This window comes from Ascaphus truei, chromosome 3, assembly GCF_040206685.1.
Source record: "Ascaphus truei isolate aAscTru1 chromosome 3, aAscTru1.hap1, whole genome shotgun sequence".
Taxonomy (NCBI): domain Eukaryota; kingdom Metazoa; phylum Chordata; class Amphibia; order Anura; family Ascaphidae; genus Ascaphus; species Ascaphus truei.
Window position 1 is genome coordinate 372865525 of NC_134485.1, and position 23668 is coordinate 372889192.

Genomic DNA, 23668 nt, shown 5'->3' on the forward strand with positions numbered 1-23668 from the left:
TGTCTGTGTGTGTGTGTATCTGTGCTGGAAAGTGTGTATGTGTATCTGTGCTGGAAAGTGTGTGTGGGTATCTGTGCTGGAAAGTGTGTGTGTGTGTGTGTGTGTATCTGTGCTGGAAAGGGTGTGTGTGTGTGTGTGTGTGTATCTGTGCTGGAAAGGGTGTGTGTGTGTGTGTGTGTGTGTGTGTGTGTGTGTGTGTGTGTGTGTGTGTGTGTGTGTGTGTGTGTATCTGTGCTGGAAAGGGTGTGTGTGTGTGTGTGTGTGTATCTGTGCTGGAAATGTGTGTGTGTATCTGTGCTGGAAAGTGTGTGTGTGTGTGTGTGTATCTGTGCTGGAAAGTGTGTGTGTATCTGTGCTGGTGTGTGTGTGTATCTGTGCTGGCAAGTGTGTGTGTGTCTTTGGTAAGAGTGTGTGTTGGTAAGTGTGTTTGTGCTGGTGTGTGTATTTGTAATGCATATGTGCGTTTCGTGCATTATGTGCATGTATATGTTGTATATTTATTTAATGTTTGTACAGTATATGCTGAATCTAAATGTGTATATGGTATCTGTGTGTTAAACGAATGTTGCATTTTTGGTATGTGTGTATATAGTGTAGTGTTTGTGTGTATATATGTAGGAGAGGGGGGATAGAGGATGGAGACTGGAGAGGGAATGTGGGGGGGAGAGGATGAAGAGGGAATGTGGGGGGGGAGAGAGGATGGAGAGGGACTGGGGGGAGAGGATGGAGGAGGGGTAGGAAGAGAGGATGGGGGAGAGAAGATGGGGGAGCGGGACGAGAAAGGATGGGGAGGGAGGAGAAAGGATGGGGAGGGAGGAGAAAGGATGGAGAGGGAGGGGAGAGGATGGAGAGGGAGGAGAGAGGATGGAGAGGGAGTGTGGGGAGAGGATGGAGAGGGAATGTGGGGGGGAGAGGATGGAGAGGGAATGTGGGGGGGAGAGAGGATGGAGAGGGAATGTGGGGGGGAGAGGATGGAGAGGGGAGTGGGGGGGAGAGGATGGAGAGGGGAGTGGGGGGTTAGAGGATGGAGAGGGGAGTGGGGGGGAGAGGATGGAGGGGGGGAGAGGATGGAGGAGGGGGAAAGAGGAGGGGGGAAAGAGGAGGGGGAAAGAGGAGGGAGGAGGGGGAGAGAGAGAGGAGGGGGAGAGAGAGGATGGTGAGGGAGTGGGGGGAGAGAGGATGATGAGGGAGTGGGGGGAGAGAGGATGGAGAGGGACTGGGGGAGAGGATGGAGGATGGGGAGAGGAGGATGAAGAGGAGGGAGGAGGGGGAGGGAGGATGGAGTGAGAAGGGGGAGAGAGGATGGAGAGGGTGAAGAGAGAGGATGGAGAGGGTGAAGAAGGGGAGAGAGGATGAAGGAGGGGGAGAGAGGATGGAGAGGAGGGAGGAGGGGGGAGAGAGGATGGCGAGGGAGGGAGGAGGGGGAGAGAGGATGAAGAGGAGGGAGGAGGGGGAGGGAGGATGGAGTGAGAAGGGGGAGAGAGGATGGAGAGGGTGAAGAGAGAGGATGGAGAGGGTGAAGAAGGGGGAGAGAGGATGAAGGAGGGGGAGAGAGGATGGAGAGGAGGGAGGAGGGGGAGAGAGGATGGCGAGGGAGGGAGAGAATATGGAAGAGGGTAGGAAGAGAGGATGGGTCAGGTGAGAGACGATGGAGGAGAGGGACGAGAGACGATGGGGAGAGAGGAGGGGGGATGGAGAGGGAGTGGGTGGGGATGGGGAAATAGGAGGGAGAAGGGGGAGAGAGGGGAGAGAGGAGGGAGAAGGGGGAGAGAGGAGGAGAAGGGGGAGAGAGGAGGGAGAAGGGGGAGAGTGGAGGGAGAAGGGGGAGAGTGGGAGGGAGAAGGGGGAGAGAGGAGGGAGAAGGGGGAGAGAGGAGCGAGGAGGGAGAAGGGGGAGAGAGGAGGGAGAAGGGGGAGAGGAGGAAGAAGGGGGAGAGAGGAGGGAGAGGGGGAGAGAGGAGGGAGAAGGGGGGAGAGAGGAAGAGAGGAGGGGAAGGGGGAGAGAGGAGGGAGAAGGGGGAGAGAGGATGGAGAGGAGGAGAAGGGGAGAGAGGAGGGAGAAGGGGGAGAGAGAGGATGGAGAGGAAGGAGAAGGGGGAGGGAGAGGGGGGGAGTGAGAGGGAGGAGGGGGGGAGGAGGGAGTGGGGAGAGAGGATGGAGAGGGAGTGGGGGAGGTGAGGATGGAGTTGGTGTGGGGGAGAGAGGTGGAGGGTGTGGGAGAGGATGGAGAGGGAGTGGGGGAGAGAGGATGGAGAGGGAGTGGGGGAGAAAGGAGAGGAGATGGAGAGGAGGGAGGGGGGGGAGAAAGGATGGAGGAGGGTAGGAAGAGAGGATGGGTCAGGTGAGAGAGGATGGGGAGAGGGGGCGAGAGAGAATGGGGGAGAGAGGGAGGAGGATGGGGAGAGGATGGGAGGAGAGGGAGGAGAGGATGGGCAAAGAGTGAGAAGGAGATAATGGTGGGGGGGGACAGGGAGGATAGAGGATGGTGGAGGGAGGATGGGGGGGGGGGGGGAAGAGAGAAAAATGCAAAAAAGGGGAGGCACCATTTGATTTAATTTGTTTTCTAAATATTTTTTAGTGTGTCCGGGGTTTTTACATTTGAAAATCTGGTCACCCTACCTCTGGTGTCAATGAAAAAAAGGAGGCGATTACATTGCAGGGCACCTTAAGCCTCGTCCAGGGTGGTGCTGAGCGGGCGCGCGCGCGCTCACGCTGGACCTGTTGCGACAATGCACGTGGCCTCAGCAAGCGGGTGGGCGCGCCTGCTCGGCGCTCAGCCGCTTGCCGAGCAAGCAAAATTGATTTTTCTGTTCGCAAGCGCGTCACGTGAGCGGTTCACCCAATGAGGGGGAACCAGCTCCGTGGCATTGTGGCCGCGCCCCCAGAAGCACGCGCACCTAGCTGGCCAGGAAAAGCACGGCTGAGCAGGGCACAGCGCCGGAGCGCAAGCGCATCCGTTCCCTACCTGGACGAGGCCTTAGATTGTTTGAATTCAAGTGGAAAAAAAAAAGTTATCACACAACGCAATTTTTTTACTTAATTGATTCTGTTAAAAGCTAGGACTTTTTTCCGTTCATCAGGGACTTTGATTAGAATGAATGACAATTGACAACTGGGTATTCTGCACTAGGCATTAGCATCCTACACCATTGTTTTATAAACTCCCTGCAGAACAGGTTGTCTTAATGCACAAAAAAGTGAAGCACCTCCAAGATTCAGCATACCATATTCACCAACTTAATTTAAAAAATAAATTAAAAAAAATGTTCAAAAGTTTGTGTGTGTGTGTGTGTGTGTGTGTGTGTGTGTGTGTATCCATCATTTAAACCCATTAAACATTTGATTGCTATTTGTGCATGTTGGTTATGGAAGGCATTGCATCGTAAAAATGATGGCTCAAACTAATATTCTATAATAATCATTAGCATTTTTTTGAGGAAAGACTATGGTGAGGTATACACAGATCACAAGATTAAAAAAAACTTTCCCATCGAGGAAAATAAATAAATATTTTCCCACCCAAGCTGGAATCAGGGGGTCCCTGGAGCTGAACCGCATTCATTTAAGCTCCACGGACCCCGTTCCCAAGATGCTAACCTTGGAAGGTTATGCTGGTATCTGAAATATGTTTAAAAAGGTCCCGCTGGCTAATAGGAAGCGCAAAGAATGACATTTTCCGTGCCCAGGCAGGACTGCGGTTGGCAGCACCTTTAGAAGTATCTCAAGAAGCAGGGGGTCCATAGAGCTGAAATTAACACTTCTTCTCCAAAGACACACTGCTTCAAACCTGATCCAAGTGTGTGTGTGTGTGTGTGTGTGTGTGTGTGTGTGTGTGTGTGTGTGTGTGTGTGTGTGTGTGTGTGTGTGTGTGTGTGTGTGTAAGCAAGTGTGTAAGCGAGTGTGTGTGCTGTAGAAAAGTTGTAAAACTTAATTAATCTCATTAATTTGTGTGTGTGCAAGCGTGTGCCCACTGTAACAGTTAAAGAAAAATGAAATGTTCAGTTTTAATTTGCTTTCTCATCAGATTCTAACTCATAATAACAATTTGTTGGTTCAACCAGCCTCACTTTAAAAACAATCAATTATAAATAAATTATATTGTACATCAGAAGTCTACTTTGAATTAATCTGGTTATTGTTCTAGTTTCACAAACATATTGTTTGTACATCAGAGTGTATTTACTTAGACTACTCAGCTGTCGGATAATTGCTGCGAGTGTAGTATTGGTTACACATTCCAGTTCACCAGTAATCCCATCTGGTAATGTCCCATGGCAAAGGTGCCTGGGTTCTATATTCCTCTTGACCAACGGCATTGCTCAGTAACTGCAATAAAAAAATAAAAAGTTGTTAAAATCATCAAATCATTAGTATAGCACGTGTAGAGCACAGAAAGTGCAAATTAGAAATACAATGTTAAAAAAAATGTGACTACTGATGCCTGCCATTCTACTCATATTGATTACTGCAACATTGTTTTAAATATCTTAATTCAGATGACCTTTTTCCAAAAAAATTTTTTTTGTTGTTTTCAAAGTTAAAGCATACATTTCCCCTACTTAATCTCCACACCCTCCTCCCCCCCCCCCCAACTCTTATCCGATCCATAATCAAAACTGGGGTACTTCTGGATCTGAGCCATCGATACTTCGCTCCAGTGAAACCTGGTTACCAAGAGATGTGCTTTAGGCCGAGGCCATACTAGGCGTGCGACGGAGTGCGTGGCATCACACGCGACTGTCGCTGGAGCGATCCCTGGCCTATGGGATCTGGAGGAGACGTGACGTCACGTGAGCGGTTCGCCCTCATTGGCTGAACCGTTTACGTGACCCGGACGTCACGCAACAATATCAAATATTTTGTCACATGAAAAATTGGCCGCTACGTCGCTCTGGTGCACTCTATGGTCGTCCTCATTGATGTATGCCCATTTGTTTGCGTCGCACGCACCGTCACTTTCACCATGGCTGCAGCCTTGGAATCAATATGGCTGCCGGTTGAACCTCACTACTGGAAAGCCAATAGGAATCTAGGATGTCACTGGCACATGAAATTGCAGCTTCCTATTGGATGGCCTTGGAGGCCATCTTATTTTAATTTTTTTTTACGCTAGAAACAGTAAATTTACATTCGACAGGAATCAGTGCACCTGGAGCAGAGAATAGCATCCATTGCTCCAAAAGGACCCCTTACTGCTTTAAACTTATGCAGTAATGCATGGGTGCGCAAACTTTTAAGTCTGCTCTTCCCCCTTACCTTGCCATGGCAACACAACGTCACCACGGTCGCCCAAAGCCAAGGTAAGGGAATTTACAGAGGCCGTGCGCGGTTCAAGGCATTTAATTAGAATGCCTTGGGGAACAGCGCGGGGCCTGTGTGACCGCCGCGCCCCCCAGTTTGCGCACCCCTGCTAATGTGTTTGGATTTATTTTTGAAAGATGGAAGTTAGACAGCAGAAGTGAAGAAAAATGTATGAAGCTGTTATATTCTCACAAGGGTTACAATGTGAAGACTACCCATCTATTATATTATTATTTAAATTATTTTTTAAACCACACACACGCGTTTTAATTATTATATTAATTCACCTCTTTTACATGTATTTTGTGTTAAATTTTGTTTCAATCTATATGATTGGCTGTGCCAGTGTACTTCATGACAATTCAAAGATAGATAGTTTTACATATTTTGTGAAACTATGCAATAATATTTACTGGATGATTAATGGGAATGATAATAGTCCTAAAATACCTGCTCTTAAATCTGCAGTCCGGTCAAAAATGACATATTGACCAGCAGCATTCTCTGCTTGGATGGCCCTTTGTTGCCTCAGACTTCAACCCCTGTATGTGTAAGATAGAGTTCCTTCTTACCTCCCAAACCCCATTGTTGGCTTCTCCATTACAGTTAGGCTGAGTCCATGGTCAGCGCTTATCCGCTGACCCGCGCTGACGCTTGTCAGTGAGCCCCTGCAGCCGCAATGAGAGCGGCTTTAGCAGGGGCTCGGGTTCGCTTCCGCAGGCATGCGGAAGCGTAGCAGTCAAAAAAAATTTAGTTTGAGCGCTCACGAGAGCGCAGGGCCGGTCACGTAAGCGGTTCGCCCAATGAAGGCGAACCAGCTCCGTGACGTCACTTGCCCGTGAACTAAGGCCAGGGAAAGCACCCGCTTTCCCTCAGCCTCCACACGGCTGAAGTCTGTATGGACTTAGCCACAATACTATCCACTCAGCCCCGCATCTATGCTGCCTAGAGTTTACATTCAAACTCCCGCTCTTCCTCCCGCTTTGCAACATTTCAAAGATACTCCCCTTCCTGATCCACTGCTGCATGCCCTTTGACTCTCCTGTGTTGATTACTGCACCATTGTTTTATCTGGCCTCAGTGCTTCAGACCTCTCTCCCTTAAAGATGCAGTCCAAGCAATATCCTACATGTTGGTGTTTTTTAAAAAAAAAAAATTAATATATCAGTTCTCTACTATGAGCAAATACTTGTAGCATTTAAAAAGAAATAAAACCATTTTAAAGACCCTTTTTAATGTATTCTAATGTAACAGACATTTTTGTTCCTATAGTAACCATTTACAAAGTCACATCCCCTTCACCTTCTGAAACAGCATCATCTTTTTGAGCCCTGCACTCTCTAGCAGTGAACCAATTGAATCTAGTGCCTGCCTGGTCACATGATCTTCCTCACAGAACTTTGGCTGTCAGTGCAGCAGAAGAGGACCCAGGATGCATTTAGTGAACCTCCCAGCCGAATTTCAAGGATCTAAACTCCACCTCAAAATCGGATTTCTTATTTCACCCCTACTCGCCTCTTCCACTCAACCCAAGGGTGTCTCAACTTCGCACATTTTGACTCTACAGCCCTCTTATATCTTAAACATTTTTCACTCATCTCTCCCTACCTATGGACCTCTTCCACTCAATATTAAAATCAACCAGCTAAAAATGCACTTCTTAAAAGAAGCATCACATCAAATTATTTAGACTTACACTACTGACTTCAGATATATTTGACCACCCTGATTTGCACTTTTACTAAATGCATTTTTACTCCAGGTCTTCTGCCAGTCTCCCAATTTACCACTTAGGCTGCATGCATAGTGGTGGCTACGGAACGAGCAACTTCGCTAGCGCCAAATACAAACCAATGGAGGCCAATGTGCGCACACGTGAGCGGCGAGGTGACTGATGAGTGGCGAGACAAACTTGTACCGTTCGGCCCCGTCACGTTCACGGTTCAGCCAATAATTGAGAAGGGCGCACCGCTCACGTGATGTCCCGTGCATGCCCCCCCCCCCCCGGCACGCAAAACTGCAGGCCGCGGATCTTGGCAAGCACAGGCGCACGTGACGTCAGCCGCTTGGTCGCGCACCTGTATTATGTCCGCGGCCTCAGATTATAAGACTTTTTTCAGGATCTTCCTCTGCTTATGTTATTTACTTACTCCTCTTCTCCCAATTGTTTGCACCTTATTTTCCCTATATTGCAATTTTGTGTTGTGCCAAGTACACTGTTGACATTATATAAATAACATTTTACATACACAAAGATAGTGAAATGTAGAATAGGAGTGAAAAAGTAATGTGAACAGCAGATGGGAGAGCACAATTAGATATATGAATACAGATAACTAATTTACAAATGAGAGGAACTATTTTGAGCAGAATATTGCAGTGCTAAAAAAAAATAGACAATAAATGCTATTTAAAATAAAAGTGATATACAATAAACATAAATAAAATGTCCATGTTATATTAAAGTGCGTTTTTTCCCCTTTGCTCTTTCCATTCTAATTATAAAGTATCCCTATACATAAGAAATGTCCGCTGACTTGTTCGCCCTCAAACAGCAACTAGCTTAAAGTATTAGAAAAAGAAGCTGCTGACATGTTAATCCTCTTCTTACGGAGATGGATGCTCACGCAGCATTTAGTGCATTCCAGATGGCTCAGTATGATATCTGTAGAATATTCCACAGCATCTAGAACAGCGGTTTCATTGTGTTCAGACATATTTAGTTCCTTCTCTCTCCTAATTACATTAATCTGTTTTGTATTTTTTTGGGGGGGGGGAGGGGAGACATCTAACGGTATATCAACATGTCCTGATGAAAAACTGGGACAATGGTACCTGTATCACTAAAAATGTGCATCATACAAGTGTTGCCATGTTCCGCCCACATTTGCCTCCTTGAATGTTCATCTTCCCACCCCCACCCTCATTTTACACTCTGTATTTTATTGGCCATCCAGTCTCATTTTTTTTAGGGTTTCCTTGTGAATATGGACATTTAAGGTGTTTCAGTGAATTATTTTACTACTATAGGTTTAAAGAAGATAAAGATAATGGCAATAAAGTGAATATGACTGATCTATTTGGTGCAAAACCACACCCCCCAAAAAAACTAAACCCATGCATACACACCGTCACTCAGCATGTCAGTCACTCCATTTCTCTAGTTTATTTCCCAGTTTAAAAAAAAAAAAAAGGATTAGTTTACAGCATCTACCTCACATATAGCAGAATATAAGAGACTAACATTTTCCTTTGCCCCCAATGGTGATGCTATACGAATGTATTTATTTTTTATATTAAAAACAAAAGACAGAAATTCAGATGTGCCAAGACAGCTGAAATGTGTGTGCATACCTGGTAAGAGACTGCACACCAAATAAAAGGTTTATTTGCACACAAATGATTGTGAACAGTGTCCCCTGTATCAAGCTTCAATCTTAAAGGCTTGAAGCACCCCAGGGCACATTAAAGCAGGAATACATGTGAAATCATACGTGTGTTTAAAAAAAACAACAACAAAAACAAAAAGAGTAAAAAAAAAATAATTTTAAATCAGTTCTGTAGTATTAAATACTTTTTTTTTTTAATTATTATTAAACTCTTCGTGCCATTTGTAATCATTTTTGAAGCACCCTTTGATTTCTATAGCAGGTTTTAGCCCACCTCTCAAGCAGTGCAAGACTTTCCTGACGGTGTATACACCGTATAATATTGGAACTGTGTAATCATAGGATAGTCTCCGCTGTTGCACATCTCCCCGTTATTTTATTATTCCTTTCACGTTGTATTTGTATATATGTTAAATAAAATGTTATTTTAAAAGTACCTATAATTAGAGTGTGGCCACATTGCGAGAGAGAGGGCGAGAGAGAGGGCGAGGGCAAGAGAGGGCAACACAGAGAGGGCGAGAGAGAGGGGGCAAGAGAGAGAGACACAGACACACAGAGAGGGCGAGAGAGAGAGACACAGAGAGAGGGCGAGAGAAGGCGAGAGACAGAGACACAGAGGGCGAGAGACAGAGACACAGGGCAAGAGAGACCCCCCACTCCCAGAGCGCGAGAGAGAGGGACACACACAGCGGGCAAGAGAGAGAGACCCCACACACAGAGGGCGAGGACACACACACGGCAGGCAAGAGGGACCCTCTTCCCACACAGACAACGAGAGTAATTTTTTTATTTGGAAAAAAAAAAAATTTTACAAAGAAGACCACTTCCCGTCCCAGTGCATACCTTTTTTGTTCAGTTAAAAGTAAAATCAAAGATGCCACCAGGGTCATCCAATAGGAAGCCGTGTTGTCATGCTCAGTCGACGTAGTGGCTTCTTATTGGGGAGTGAAGCTTGGAAAGCGGAGCAGGGACTTCCCGATTCCCTTTCTGCAAAAAAAGTTTTTTTTCTTAAAAAGACTGAACTGCAGCTTTATTTTTATTATTTATTTTTTTACTTCAATAGTTTCATGTGGGCAATCTCTAATTACCTAAAGAACTGCATAGCTGCCAGTCAATTCGTTCTCCATATATTGATCGGTGAAATTTGGCGACATCTTTAAATATGGGGAATGTATTTCATCTGCTTCTGTCAGTGGAAGCTCATGAATATTCATGAGTCTCCCAGTGACGTGTGCTCGCTCCCGATCTGCTGCTGTGTGTGGTGTCCCCCTTCTGCCCCGATCCCTGTGGCTGCCTGCCCGGGCGGGAGATGGAGGGGGGTTGCGCGGCCGCCGGGGGGGGAGCGGGTGATTTGTCCCCCTTCTGCCCCGATCACGTGGCTGCCTGCCTGCCTGGGCGGGAGATGGAGGGGGGTTGCGCGGCCGGCAAGGGGGTGGGGGTGGGAGGGGATTGTGTCCCGGAGCAGTGGTGGCAGCGAGGTGGTGTGTATGTATGTGTGCGTGCGTATGTATATGTGTGTGCGTGCGTATGTATATGTGTGTGTGTGTGCGTATGTATATGTGCGCGTGCGGGTATATGTGCGTGCGCATACATATATATATATATATATATATACATACACACACACACACACACACACACACGTATGTGCGCACCCCAGCGGTCTGACAGAAGTATTCTCTGACTTCCGGTGTCTGCCGCTGCTACAGCGCAACTCCTCCCTACCGCCCTCCTATCCCGCTCATGCTCCATTCACATGGTCCTCTTCTCCCTCCGCCACCAACTGCTGTCCTCTGCCGAGCTTCGCTGCCGGATGCCGTCCTTCTCTCCCTCCGCCGCCGGCAGCTGTCCTCTGTCGCTGCCGGCTGCTGACCTTCGCTATATATCCATACATACACACACTATATATCATATACACACACACACACACACACAAATATACATATACACATATACATACAGTGTTCGACAAACCTATACATTTGCATGCCCCGGGCAAGTGGATTTAACAGCGTGCGCGCATGCGTATGTGTGCGCGCGCGTGCGCGCATGCGTATGTGTGCGCGCGCGCACACGCATGTGTATGTGTGCGCGCGCGCGCGCGCATGTGTATGTGTGCGCGCGCGCATGTGTATGTGTGCGCGCGCATGTGTATGTGTGCGCGCGCATGTGTATGTGTGCGCGCGCGCGCATGTGTATGTGTGCGCGCGCATGTGTATGTGTGCGCGCGCGCGCGCATGTGTATGTGTGCGCGCGCGCGCATGTGTATGTGTGCGCGCGCGCGCGCATGTGTATGTGTGCACGCATGTGTATGTGTGCGCGCGCGCATGTGTATGTGTGCGCGCGCGCATGTGTATGTGTGCGCGCATGTGTATGTGTGTGTATATAGATATAGATATAGATATAATCATACACACCTGAGCTCCGCAGGGCCCTGTGCCTGCAAAATGTCTCTGTAAAGTGCTATGTAAAACTAGCAGCGCTATACAAGAACAAGCCATTATTAATTTTAATAACACACACATTGAATTGTACACATTCACACAAAATTAAACATACATATTGTTTACAGTATGATATATATACAGATTTGATTTTAAATGAGTTGTTAATATTTAACATTAACTACACACATGCAATGGAATATGGTTTAATTAATTAATTCTGAGCTACTCCTTTTCTTCTGCTGCTCTGACAGTTCTGTGGGGAAGTTCATGTGACCAGGCAATGACTGATACATTTGGGCTCATGCTCGTGCACGGCTGTGGAGGGGGCAGGACTCACAAAGGGGTGTGCCAGAGCCTGTTACAGAAAAGGAAGGGGTTGTGCCTTTCTAAAGGGTTGCTATACAGTGGCGGCCAGCTTTAATCTAAAGCGGCTGCCTCCGCGGCTTAACATTAGCTGCGGACGGCGTTTCAAACGGAGAAAAGACCCGCGGTTAGCCCGCTTTAAACCCGGCAAGCCTTAGAATAAGCTTGGCCGGGACAGTAGAAACAAAAATGCTTGATACATTAGAATACAGCAAAAATTGTCTTTCAAAGTTGTTTAAAAAAAAATAAAAAAATAAGAAAATGCAACAAGTATTTTCTCACAGTACAGAACTGATTTATTAAAAAAAATAAAAAAAACACACATGCAGGATATTGCCTGAACTGCAGCTTTAAAAGACAAAAACAATTTGTAGCAGTGGGAATTGCTACTCAATACTATGAAATATTTGAAATCTTTAAAACAAACTAGGGTTTGGAGTATCAGGATGGGTTTTTTTTTCCAAATAAGGTGTGTATATATTTGAATGTGTGCTACTACAACTGTTTACAATAGAACATATTTAAAAAAGGAACCTGTGATAGAGGTAAACAAATTAAATACAAAATAAACACACACACACACACAAATCTTTTCTGCGAGTAATAGCACATTTAAAGCCTCCAGTGCTGAATAATGTAGAATATCTGGAGCCATCAATGTTTAAGCCATAATAACTGTAATTTTCATGTGAGCAACACAGACAAATTACATACTGTTTCCTACAACATATGCACAGTGCATCTTGTTATCTACAGTAGTCATACGTATTACAGAAATCTTTTCAGACTGCTGTAAAATATACATTTTCATCACGTTTTAAAATTATGTTGAGAATGTATTTTATATGCGACACACAAAATTTGTGCCACCATGTTTAACGTGCACATTAATAGCTGGTGCAGTAAGCACCCTACCTTTATGTTTTTTGCTTGAGAGTGAGCTATTCATGTTATTTGCTTATCAGACTTTGCATGAAATAGCTTTCAGATTATTTGTTGAATCATCACTTGAACCCTAGGAGTTATATACACACACACAGAATACCGGAATTCTAGAAATAAAATGATGTAAATTTACGAAGATACTTACCTCTGTAAGGGGTGCTGGTATCCCGGTGCCGTTTAAATCTCCCGGTCACGCAGGTCAGTAGGAAGCTGCAAGGGAGGACGACCCGTGTGACATTTAAGTCGCCATTACGAGAACCCCAGCCAGAGCTGTTCTCTGCACCCCGGCAGAGGTAAGGGTCTCTAGAAGTAGGGAGCCCCGAGCTGATATTAATGGGGTTAAGCTCAGAAAATGCCCTGCTTCAGTCCTACTTTTTCATAAACATACATAGCTTGGATGGCCTTTTTGAAAGAGAATTACTGTCAGACCTTGTATGCCAGCATTTAAAATAAATAAAAACGTATTAAATTAGGACGAAACATTGTAACCCATGTGCAAATAAGTCACTGCAAGCTGGTAGGAGGTAACTGGTCAAATGTCCATTTTAAAGACACAGTCCCTGCTTATTACTTTTTATTTATTTATAAAAAAAATTAAATCCTTCCTTTAAAGCTGCAGACCAAGCAATATCCTACATGTTTTTTTCTGTACTATGAGAAAATACTTAAAGCATGTTACTTTTTTTTTAAACAACTTTGCCTTTTTAGTTTCTATAGCAACCATTTACAAAGTCACATCCCCTTCCTCTTCTGAAACAGGCTCTGCCACGTCCCTTTTTGAGCCCTTCTCCCTCTCTAGCAGTGCACCAATTCTATCTAGTGACTGCCTGGTCACACGATCATCCACACAGAACTTTGCATCTTTGGTCCTCTACTGCTGCACCGACAGCCATTTAGTAAACCCTCGAGCTGAATCTTTGCCGACCGATCGCAGGAGAACGGATCGATTGTCAACGTAGCTAATTACTTATTGTGTGGATTGTATTCATGTACATATTAAAATGGAAAATAAAATAAAAAAAATTAAAATCGGCACCTTGTACTGCTGCTTTAAGTGAGAGTTTCCTGCCCATTCAAATGCTATTATTTAAAAAATCTGATGCTACGTTAAAAAGATAAATCATTTAAATATTGTGTCCGAGAAGTTAAAATGAATTTCTCTCCAGCCCCAAGTACAGTCTGTGGTAACCATAGTTAAATAAATAAATAAATAAATAAAAAGAAAGGGGGGAGCGCAAAATACCAAAATTATCTTGCTCATAATTTTGAGCAAATACACTTAGCAAGTACAAATTACCAGCTCACCGGAACTAGAGACGATCATTACACGCTGCTCTAGAGAACACACATTTCCTTCATCACTAGAATATAAATGGTCTAATCTTTTTGGATGTTCCGAGCCGACAGTAACGTAATAAAGCCCAGAATTGGTACACGGGGCACAAATCAGTTAAGTTCAACCCACTTTCGTCCAAAAATGTTGCACCCTGATCCAAGTAATATCCAACTAATTTCAGGTTATTGTTAAATTTGGGAAATCTTTTGATTCAAAACGCTACTCTCTATTGCAGGTAAATAAATTCAAAGTTTTAAATTAGCTGGACAGACACACAATCATTGAGGCTGACATGCACAAAATGCAGTCAAGAGAGCAATCTGATACAGAAGCCAAAAGGCAAGAAAGTTCTGTTCTACTCTGTCTGAAAACATGAATACTCCACGTGTTTTACACAAGTAAACTTTCAGCATACTTGTGCAAAACGAATAAATGTGTTAAATTATCAAATATTACACACAAAAATAAATATATATCTCTGCATAAAGAACAAAGCTGCATTGTGATAAGAACCTTAGGTCTAAAATAATTCTGGATTTGTATACTTTTTTCCTTTGCTTTCTCCTAAAGACATTGTAATTGTGAATTCCCTTTGTGAACATGGATTCGGTCTCGGATTCCATGGCATACCAAAACCAAGTGCCAAAAGTTGTATAGTATTAACAAACATACTTGCAAAAGCCTGCACCTGCTGTCCCCACGTCTCTTCCAAAAATGGCAACAAATAATGAACTCGCCACACACACATTTCATTCAACGGAGATATGTAATATATAGTTATGCCACAAATTAATCAGACTGACAGTCATTTGATTTAGTAAATCCCTATAGTTATAAAAGATGTATTATCGATTATCTGTTCTACTGTATGTCTTTTCTTAGACATGTCGAATAAAAACATTAAACTAATGCTACATTTATAAATGTAACAAGATTATATTTCATATTTGGTGATGCAGTGTAAAGGGACAGGATTACTTCTGCTAATTAACTTGTATTACATTTAAATTCAGATATTATAACCAAAAGACTAGACTTGGATATAAATGTCAGCCCTTAAAAAAAAAAATACACAAAAAGATACAGATTGCCAGGAATAGCTGTACTACGTAAATCTCATAGCAGCAATCCTGCTTTTCTTTTTTTTTTCTCCCCTATAGGAGTAATAGGTTTGAAGCAGGGGGTCTCCTGTCCCGAACTGTGTTCCTTTCAGCTTCGGAGACCCCCTACTTCCAAAAGATACTTACTTCCGTGGGGGGAGCAGCATGAGCTGAGCTATGTGGGACTATCGAAATGGTGGATTTAAAGCTTCCATGTCAATAGGAAGCAGTGACATCATCCCTTGCAGCATCCTACTGGCCTTATGCCCGGGATCTTTAAACCTGTGAAGCAGTTACCGGCACCCCTTATGGGAGGTATATATCTCAGGAAGCAGGGTGTCCCCGGAGCACCGGAGACCCCCTGCTTCAAACCGATTAAACCCGCCCCTCCTCCCCCCTCCCCCCCAAAAAACATGTTCTACTACTGTATTTTAAAGGCACCATCACTAATCTCTTCAGTGTCCACTGTATGAGAACCACAGGACTAGATAAACTACAACTAAATACATCACAAAATTGTCATGTACTTGTAGTCCATTCTTCAAAAACTAGTAGTAAATTATTATTTTTTTTGCTTTCAGTTTGTGTTTTCCCAAGATAGAGGGTCCCAAATAAAAAAAAATGTTTCAGCAATATTATGATATTCCCCTCTAATGTCACAATAAGCATAAGCTTATAGGGGATCTTGTTAAAATGGACAAGAGCAATAAGGGGCATACTGTGTGCTCATTTGCATGTCATTACCCAGAATCCCTGGCTGCAGTGGAACTAAGAGATAATGGGGAAAGGCAGGATTGCAGACCTGTCAGACATGTGAATGTACTCACAAGTGGTATTTTTATTTGCTGTGCAGTGTACGGTGGATAGTTTGTATCACTTTTTTTTTAATCACCACAACTTTTTGGGGGTTTGATCTTTAAGTAACAAATTAAGGTCTTTCACAATTTGAGTAAATACAGTACAATAATATATGAAGAGAAACCCGACTTCAAATCAATATTGTCTGATTATAGCTTAGCATGAGGTAGAAAAAGTCCAAATATAGGCAGGTAAGATTTTAACAAAAATACCCCATTTAAAAATAGATACACTTGCACCATTTTTATCCACAGGTCACACATCACAGACCGGTGTCAAATATTCTCTAAAGCAAGTCAATTTCTAGTTATGCAATAATCATTACAATTTCTCTGCGCTACTCAATTTTAAAGCTTGGTAAACAAAAAATATATATAATACACACACACACACAAAAAGTGCCCTAGAAAGTTATTATAAATCAAATTAAAAAAAACTTTAATAACGTAAACCGAAAAATACACTATCAAATTATTATACAATTTTTTCAAATTATATATTTGTAAACACCACCCAAACACTTGTTACCTTAAATTTTAAAATACTATAAAGCTGCAGTTCAAGCAATATCCTACGTGTGTTTTTTTTACAGAAAATACTAGTAGCATTTAAAAATAAATAAAAAAACAATTTTAAAGACATTAATGTATTCTAATGTACAAAGCATTTTTGCTCCTATAGCAACCATTTACAATGTCCCATCCCTTTCCCCTTCTAAAACAGCATCACCTTTTTGAGCCCTGCCCTCTCTAGCAGTGAACCAATTGAATCTAGTGCCTGCCTGGTCACATGATCTTCCTCACAGAACTTTGACTGTCAGTGCAGCAGAAGAGGACCCAGGATGCATTTAGTGAAGCCCGAGCCGAATCTTCAGTGATTGATTACAGGAGAACAGATCGATCAGCAACCTAGCTAAAATCACTTTGTGTGTAGAAAAAAAAACATTAAAAAAAAAACCGACAGCTTGAGCTGCACCTTTAAATAAATATTTAGAAAATGTTCATGTGAAACATTTATATAAGAGTACAGTCAATTTGTACAAGAATGTGTAAGTGGAATGAAACTCAGACTTGGTGATCCGTAACAACTGCTCACGGGAAACATGGGTCGGAACTTTCCAATACACACAAGAGAAACAAAATAGGTAAATAGAGAAGAGGCAGGAACACAGGGGTGTAAAACAGGGCACAGAGGATCAATCAATTCAGATATGAGGAGTGTCAATGGATGCTGTAAATAGAGCAACAGGATTGGGTAGGCATCTGGACAAATCACTTTGTCAAGCAACAGGGGTATGCTTTTGTTTACTCAGCTGTATAAACTGCTATCCAAGTTTAGGAAAAAAAGTTCCAACAGCATAAACAAAACACATGGTTAATGTAAAAAAGTACTGTACAAGTATAAACTAGGTGACTGCAGAAAAGGTGAAACCTACTTGGTTCGACAGAGATAGATATACACATACACACACGCACCAAGAAAATGTAAATCTATTTTCTACAGGTCGAGAAAAATGATCAATTACTATCGACACTACCCACCCTTCTTTTATTGACACCACCAAATTATTTAGTTTAGTTATTGGTTTTACTTTAATTTGGTTTTTTTTTCCACTAATCTACTCATTTCCTTCATATGCTTCACACTGTTCTTGAAAATTATAGGAGGCCTGCAGCAGCCCCGGCTAGGCACCCAAATGGCAGCTTTCTACCGCATGACCTTTACACTGAAGAGAGATACCACACTTTGACATGCAAGTATCTCAAGGAGCAGGGAGTCCCGGAGCTCAAATTACAGCGTTCAGCTCTGGAGACCCCTTGCTTCTCAACTGAGCGGCAATTTTTAATTTTCAAAGATATATCTGTTTTCATTATTAAACTACAGCAAAAAGAAATAGAAGGTATTCCTTGGGCCTAGATAGATATAATGTAATGTGATATATTAATCAGATTATATTTTAGCGCAAGACATTTCCATACAAAATTTATAGTGCAATCTTTTCAATAATAGAGGTAAATGTAGACCCATGAATCAGTATCAAATAAAAACTATTTGTATACATTAAAAATAGCATGCTGCTACAACGGAGCCCTCACGCGCGACTGGTTTCGGCGTGCTAGTGACACATTTGCATATACAGAGTTAAGGGGTGGCTATAGTATTATATTTTACCCTACTACTTACAGCCATCAACAACCCCGGACGAAGGCGTCACTTCTTTTTGCTGCTGTAACATTTGATGTAAACAAGTGATCTATCCTAGGTGTGTAATATAGTGCGCGCATGGGCTCTACCATGCGCATCAATTACAATTTAATGTGTTATCCAAACAATTCTATACTAGGGACGCACGCGCGCACGGCCGTGAGCGGTGGCGCAGCAGACCAGGGAAATAATTTGAAAAAATTGTATTTTCGCGCTGCTGCCACGCCGCGAACCAATCACAGCGCGGCCTAACGCTGTGACATCTGTGTCACTCACGTCACCTAACCGCGCACGTCACCGCTTGCAGCCTACAAAAACACGCACGCCACGTGCAACGCCGGTTGCGTGCCCGCACACGCAGCAGCAAGAACTATAAAACAAGCCTTACTCTAAGTCCATACCAATTGTATCTATATATATGTATTCAAGGCGTCTTCATAAGAAGCTGGGATAGCTTTGTTTGCATAGGCTAGTTTAAGAAAAACAGCTTTTAGAGCTTGAAATATTAGAAGCAGAAAAGAGGGAGTGTCTATTATGTGGGTACCACATTGTGAGGCAAAGATAAAATGAAAGATCCACATCCATCATAAAAAACTCACATGAACGAGTTATATTGCTCGATATATTAAAAGCTTACTAAATTTATGAACAAAGTAAAAAAAAAATTAAACAGGAGCTGCCATGTTGCACTTTGGTGAAGTTCATGGTACATGAAGTTCCACGTATCACAGACCTCAATGTCATTTCACATACTGTAACTTTGCTCCACAGATGACAAGAAGATACTGTATAAGGTAAAATAATTAATCTAACAAAATATATACTTCTAACACTGGTGATAAACGACTTCTAAAAAAAAAAAAAAAACATGTCCCAAACGAAGAATTTATTAAAATCACACTTTTCATACTACAAATAAAAATTACAAAAAAGTATAAATGTAATAATTAGAAGGTAATACGGTATACTATATGCAAACATTTCTAAACCCATTTCTCCAACAGATTTTGTTCCTCATGGAATTGAGAAAATCACTACTCAAAGTTATTTATTTTTTAACTTCACCTGGCAAATGTACAACCTTAGGCAGTGATTATACAAACAAATGTGTGCGGCGGCGCCCGGAGAGACGCCGCGCCAAAACAAAGAGTATGCATCCCCGCAAAGTGCTTATACCGACCGCGACTGTCGCACCACTTGCTACTGCAATGCGGGAGACAGTTGAAGAGTTTTCCAAATTTGTTTTCTGGTTGCCACGGCCGCGTTACGTGACGCAGCCGTCCAATCAAAGAACACAGGTCAGCCTTGTCTCCCCTGCAGTCGCGCGTGACGTCACAGATGCGAACGTATTGTAGTTCCTCTGTATAAATCGCAGTCTCAAGGACACGCAAGGAGCCACGCATTTACAAATTCAAGAAGCAACTTCATACATAAATATTTAACCTCAAGTCTCCACAAAAGTTAAACTAAGGCTCAATGTTAACACTACATTTGCACACAAGTAACATGTTAAATCTGAATGTAATTATCTTAAGTTGTCAAATATTTACAGTGTCCCCAATTCCTTCCTGGGCGACAGGCTAGTCTATAGCATGATTTATCTGTGGTCTCATGTTTGCCATTCCCATGATTTGTTTGAGGTTGTAGCGGCAAATGATTCTCTGTTGGATGAATCAATGCTTAAACCATTGACTGCACCTGCTCCACATCCATATATTATACAGGCAATCGGCTAGGTCTGCAAATACTTTTGCACATACCAAGCTGTGTTAAACCCTTTTAATACCATAGCTGCCAGCAACCAATACAATCTCCTGCTGGCTTCCCTGGTGCTGAACGAGTTAACCCCATCACTGCCAGAGGGGGGGTTAAGCGTGACACTGGCCTCTCCTTCACAGATTTGCACTTGGCTATGGATCAGTCACATGACTCCTTCATGACAACCATGCAAACCTCAGCATGCATGCCATTAACAGTTTTTCTCAAGCAGGGTGCCATGTCACCCAGGGGTGATCCAGAATAAAGTGAAAGGAAAACTTTGGAAACACTAGGGACATATTTTAGTGTATGAACCCGAATGCTGCAGTGTTTTACTGCCCCACTGGCAGCAAGTCAATGTATTGCTCAGAAAAATGAATGCGTTTAATTTAAGGTGGTAAAATTCAGTTTTTCTATTATGACATTTACAAATTTATAACTATATTTACAAACTCATTTTTGCTGTAAAATGATATTGTCACGAAATATTTCTTTTCAGTTTCTACCCACTTTTATTGGAACTTAAATAAATGTGACAATTGATAAAATCATTGGGTACCCCATTCATTTGGTTAATCTCAACAGGGGTGCCCTTTAGAAAGAAAAAAAAAGGGGGGGTGGGGGGGTTGCGAAACACTGATCCACAAGAACACAGACTACAGGCAGCTGGTTGAAAGACCAAAGCCATCAGTCACTATACAGCGTGGGCAACACTTGCTCCACCAATGCCTGGTTTGTTTATAGAAAAGGGATATTACAATTCACAAGGACACAGAGGATAGAGGAGTGCGGTGGAGCGTAACCCCTTTGATACCACAGTGGTCAGCAATTCATTGCAATGGGGGGAGGGGGATCAACCAGGTTGTGGTACTGGGCAAAATGCAATATGCACAATACCATTACCCCAAGAAGCTGGAAAGTTCCCAATCCCAAAGTGATGCCATGTTGCTTGTGAGAAGGTAGACTGAGGTTTGCCTTTGTAATGTGTTGTCTGCCCATCTTTTAGTTAGTGGGTGTGGGATAAGAGGGAAATGTATTTCTATTTACAGCCCTTTATAAAACACACATCCAATAACACTGAGGAGACGGACAAGATAATGGTCTGGAATTACATCAAGAACTCAATGAAATGTAGCAGGGTGCCAAAGACAACACTACCCTGGCCAATGTAGCACGACCATATAACACCAAATCTGTCAGGCACACCCAAGTATAAAACTACAGTCAAAGTCAGTCAGTGTAATAACTTAAAATACAAATACATGCACCCAACATGTCGGTGCCGCATGCACCTTCATCAGGGGTAAATAAATATAAGGGAGGGCGACATCATTGTCAGGGATGAAGGTGCATGCATTTGTATTTTAAGTCATTAAACGGTCTAGGACGTGACTTCTTACACTATGGGTATACCTTGGTGTGCTTGATAGATATGGTCATTACAGCCCTGCTCACAACTGTCAGGCTGGAAAAATGAGGGAGGGGGTGGGGGGTGGTAGTAGTATCGAGGATTAAACATACAACAATAGAGTGGAACAATGATTGCAGTATTTGTTGGAAGGGGATGGGGTGCTGCTGAAGTCTGTGGTAGGTTTGGACCAGTAGTGGTCTCTACAGAAAAGACACCGGCGGCTACTAACCACAGGTTTGGGAGGACCAGCAGCAGCCACATCCCCAGCCAAAACCTTCTCGGGGGGGATGAATGGAGACGCGACCCGAGGAGATGGACCGGCGAGCAGGTACATACAGTGTGCACACACACCGCTCTCCTGTGGCGCCCGCTCCTCCGCCGCTCCGTCCTCTTCTCTGCGGCGGCGGTTACGGTCCTTCTGCCCGCGCGACCCCGCGTCACCGGCACTCACCGCGCGCCTCTAATCCCGGTCTCCATCACTTTCCAAAGGGCAAACTGGCCTCTCTCCGAAGGCAAAAAGGGGGAGGGACACACGGGCTCCGTGACGTAGCTCCATCACCCTCTAGCCAATAAGAGCATCTCGATGATCAGCGGCTCTCCGTTCCCACACGAGACCGCCCATTGCGTTTGATTGGCAGTTGTCGCAACCAATGAATGGATGATGAGAGTGTGGTACAAGCCAATGGCTGGCAAGGGTCGGAGTTGACGTGCGTCATAACATTGTGTGTTTTTATAGCATGAGGATTAGCGGTTTTGATCCATTTGTTCCCAGAGATTCCCGGAGCTGTTGTGCTAGACAGACAAACCAAAACTCACACTTCAGCTTCAAAGAATATTGTCTTTTTAATTTAAAAAAAATCACATAAATATACCTTAACCCTTCTGAATGTGTGACCCCAAAAAAGCATTGTTCCCTTTACCAGCCCCCATGCAATTCTATATATATTTTTAATTTCCTATACATTTTTCGGTACTTTCCTGTTATCCGGAGCCATATTCCTGTTATCAGGAAAGTACCCATATTAAATCTACTACCCCCTCCAATCAACGGCAGTGGATATTCACAGTTGAGTGCAAATAGCCGCACGGCTATTCGCACTCAGTAAACATCCCAGCCTGGAATCGAACCCTTGTCCCCTTACGGCTATTCGCACTCAGTAGAACTTAACTGAGTGCGAATAGCCGAGCTGTTATGAACAGGTTTCTATGCCTTTATTCACCAGGAAAAATCAGAAAGTCTTATAGCTCAGTGGTTATGCTGCAGGCCATTCGCATAGTGGACCAGGGTTCCATTCCTGGCAGGGATGTTTATTTTTTCCATTTTATTTTCTACCGTGCGGCTATTTGCACTCAACTGAACTGAGTGCGAATAGCCGAGCTGTTAGGAACACTGTACTGTCAGTAGGTTTCTATGCCTCTGTGCCCTAGAAAAGCATTAGAAAGTCTTATAGCTCAGTGGTTATGCTCCAGGCCATTAGTACGGGAGACCTGGGTTCGATTCCTGGTTGGGATGTTCATTTTTTTCCATTTTATTTCCTACTGAGTGCGAATAGCCGTGCAGCTATTTGCACTCAACTGAACTGAGTGCGAATAGCCGAGCTGTTAGGAACACTGTACTGTCAGTAGGTTTCTATGCCTCTGTGCCCTAGAAAAGCATTAGAAAGTCTTATAGCTCAGTGGTTATGCTCCAGGCCATTAGTACGGGAGACCTGGGTTCGATTCCTGGTTGGGATGTTCATTTTTTTCCATTTTATTTCCTACTGAGTGCGAATAGCCGTGCAGCTATTTGCACTCAACTGAACTGAGTGCGAATAGCCGAGCTGTTAGGAACACTGTACTGTCAGTAGGTTTCTATGCCTCTGTGCCCTAGAAAAGCATTAGAAAGTCTTATAGCTCAGTGGTTATGCTCCAGGCCATTAGTACGGGAGACCTGGGTTCGATTCCTGGCTGGGATGTTCATTTTTTTCCATTTTATTTTCTTTTGAGTTCGGCTATTTGCACTCAGTAGAAAATAAAATGGAAAAATAAACATCCCTGCCAGGAATCGAACCCTGGTCCCCTATGCTAATAGCCTGCTGCATAACTGCTGCATAACTACTGAGCTATAAGACTTCCTGATTTTTCCTGGTGATTAAAGGCATAGAAACCTGTATATAACAGCTCGGCTATTCGCACTCAGTTAAGTTCTACTAGCTCGGCTATTCGCACTCAGTAGCTCGGCTATTCGCACTCAGTTAAGTTCCATAGAAACGTGTTCATAACAGCTCGGCTATTCGCACTCAGTTAAGTTCTACTAGCTCGGCTAGTCACACTCAGTTAAGTTCTACTGAGTGCAAATAGCCGCACGTTCTCTATTGTTCTCTTTGGAGTAATTTTAGTTCTCTATTGCCTTTCCTAATATCTCTTTGTACAACCTCCAAACCTCTAAAATGTAAACCCTTAGTTTCCCCATTATGTTGCTCTAAAAAGTGCATGGCCAGGTTGTGTACTTTCCTCCCTGATTCGATATTTCTTTTTGCATTTTTTATACCATTAATGTGTTCTCCAATCCTTACT

The 23668-nt window shown here is 43.5% G+C and overlaps 1 protein-coding gene across 1 annotated transcript in view; it reads right to left on the minus strand.

Annotated features, from left to right (window-relative positions):
- WASF3 (WASP family member 3) overlaps positions 1-21713 on the minus strand; it is a 57376-nt gene extending 35663 nt beyond the window's left edge. The window contains exons 1-3 of the mRNA XM_075593192.1: positions 21449-21713; positions 9533-9676; positions 4183-4325 (exon numbers count right to left, since the gene is read on the minus strand). Coding sequence (XP_075449307.1) covers positions 4183-4315 — 133 coding nt within the window. The 5' untranslated portion in view covers positions 4316-4325; positions 9533-9676; positions 21449-21713. The remainder of the gene's footprint in view (positions 1-4182; positions 4326-9532; positions 9677-21448) is intronic.
- Positions 21714-23668: the final 1955 nt, after the last annotated feature.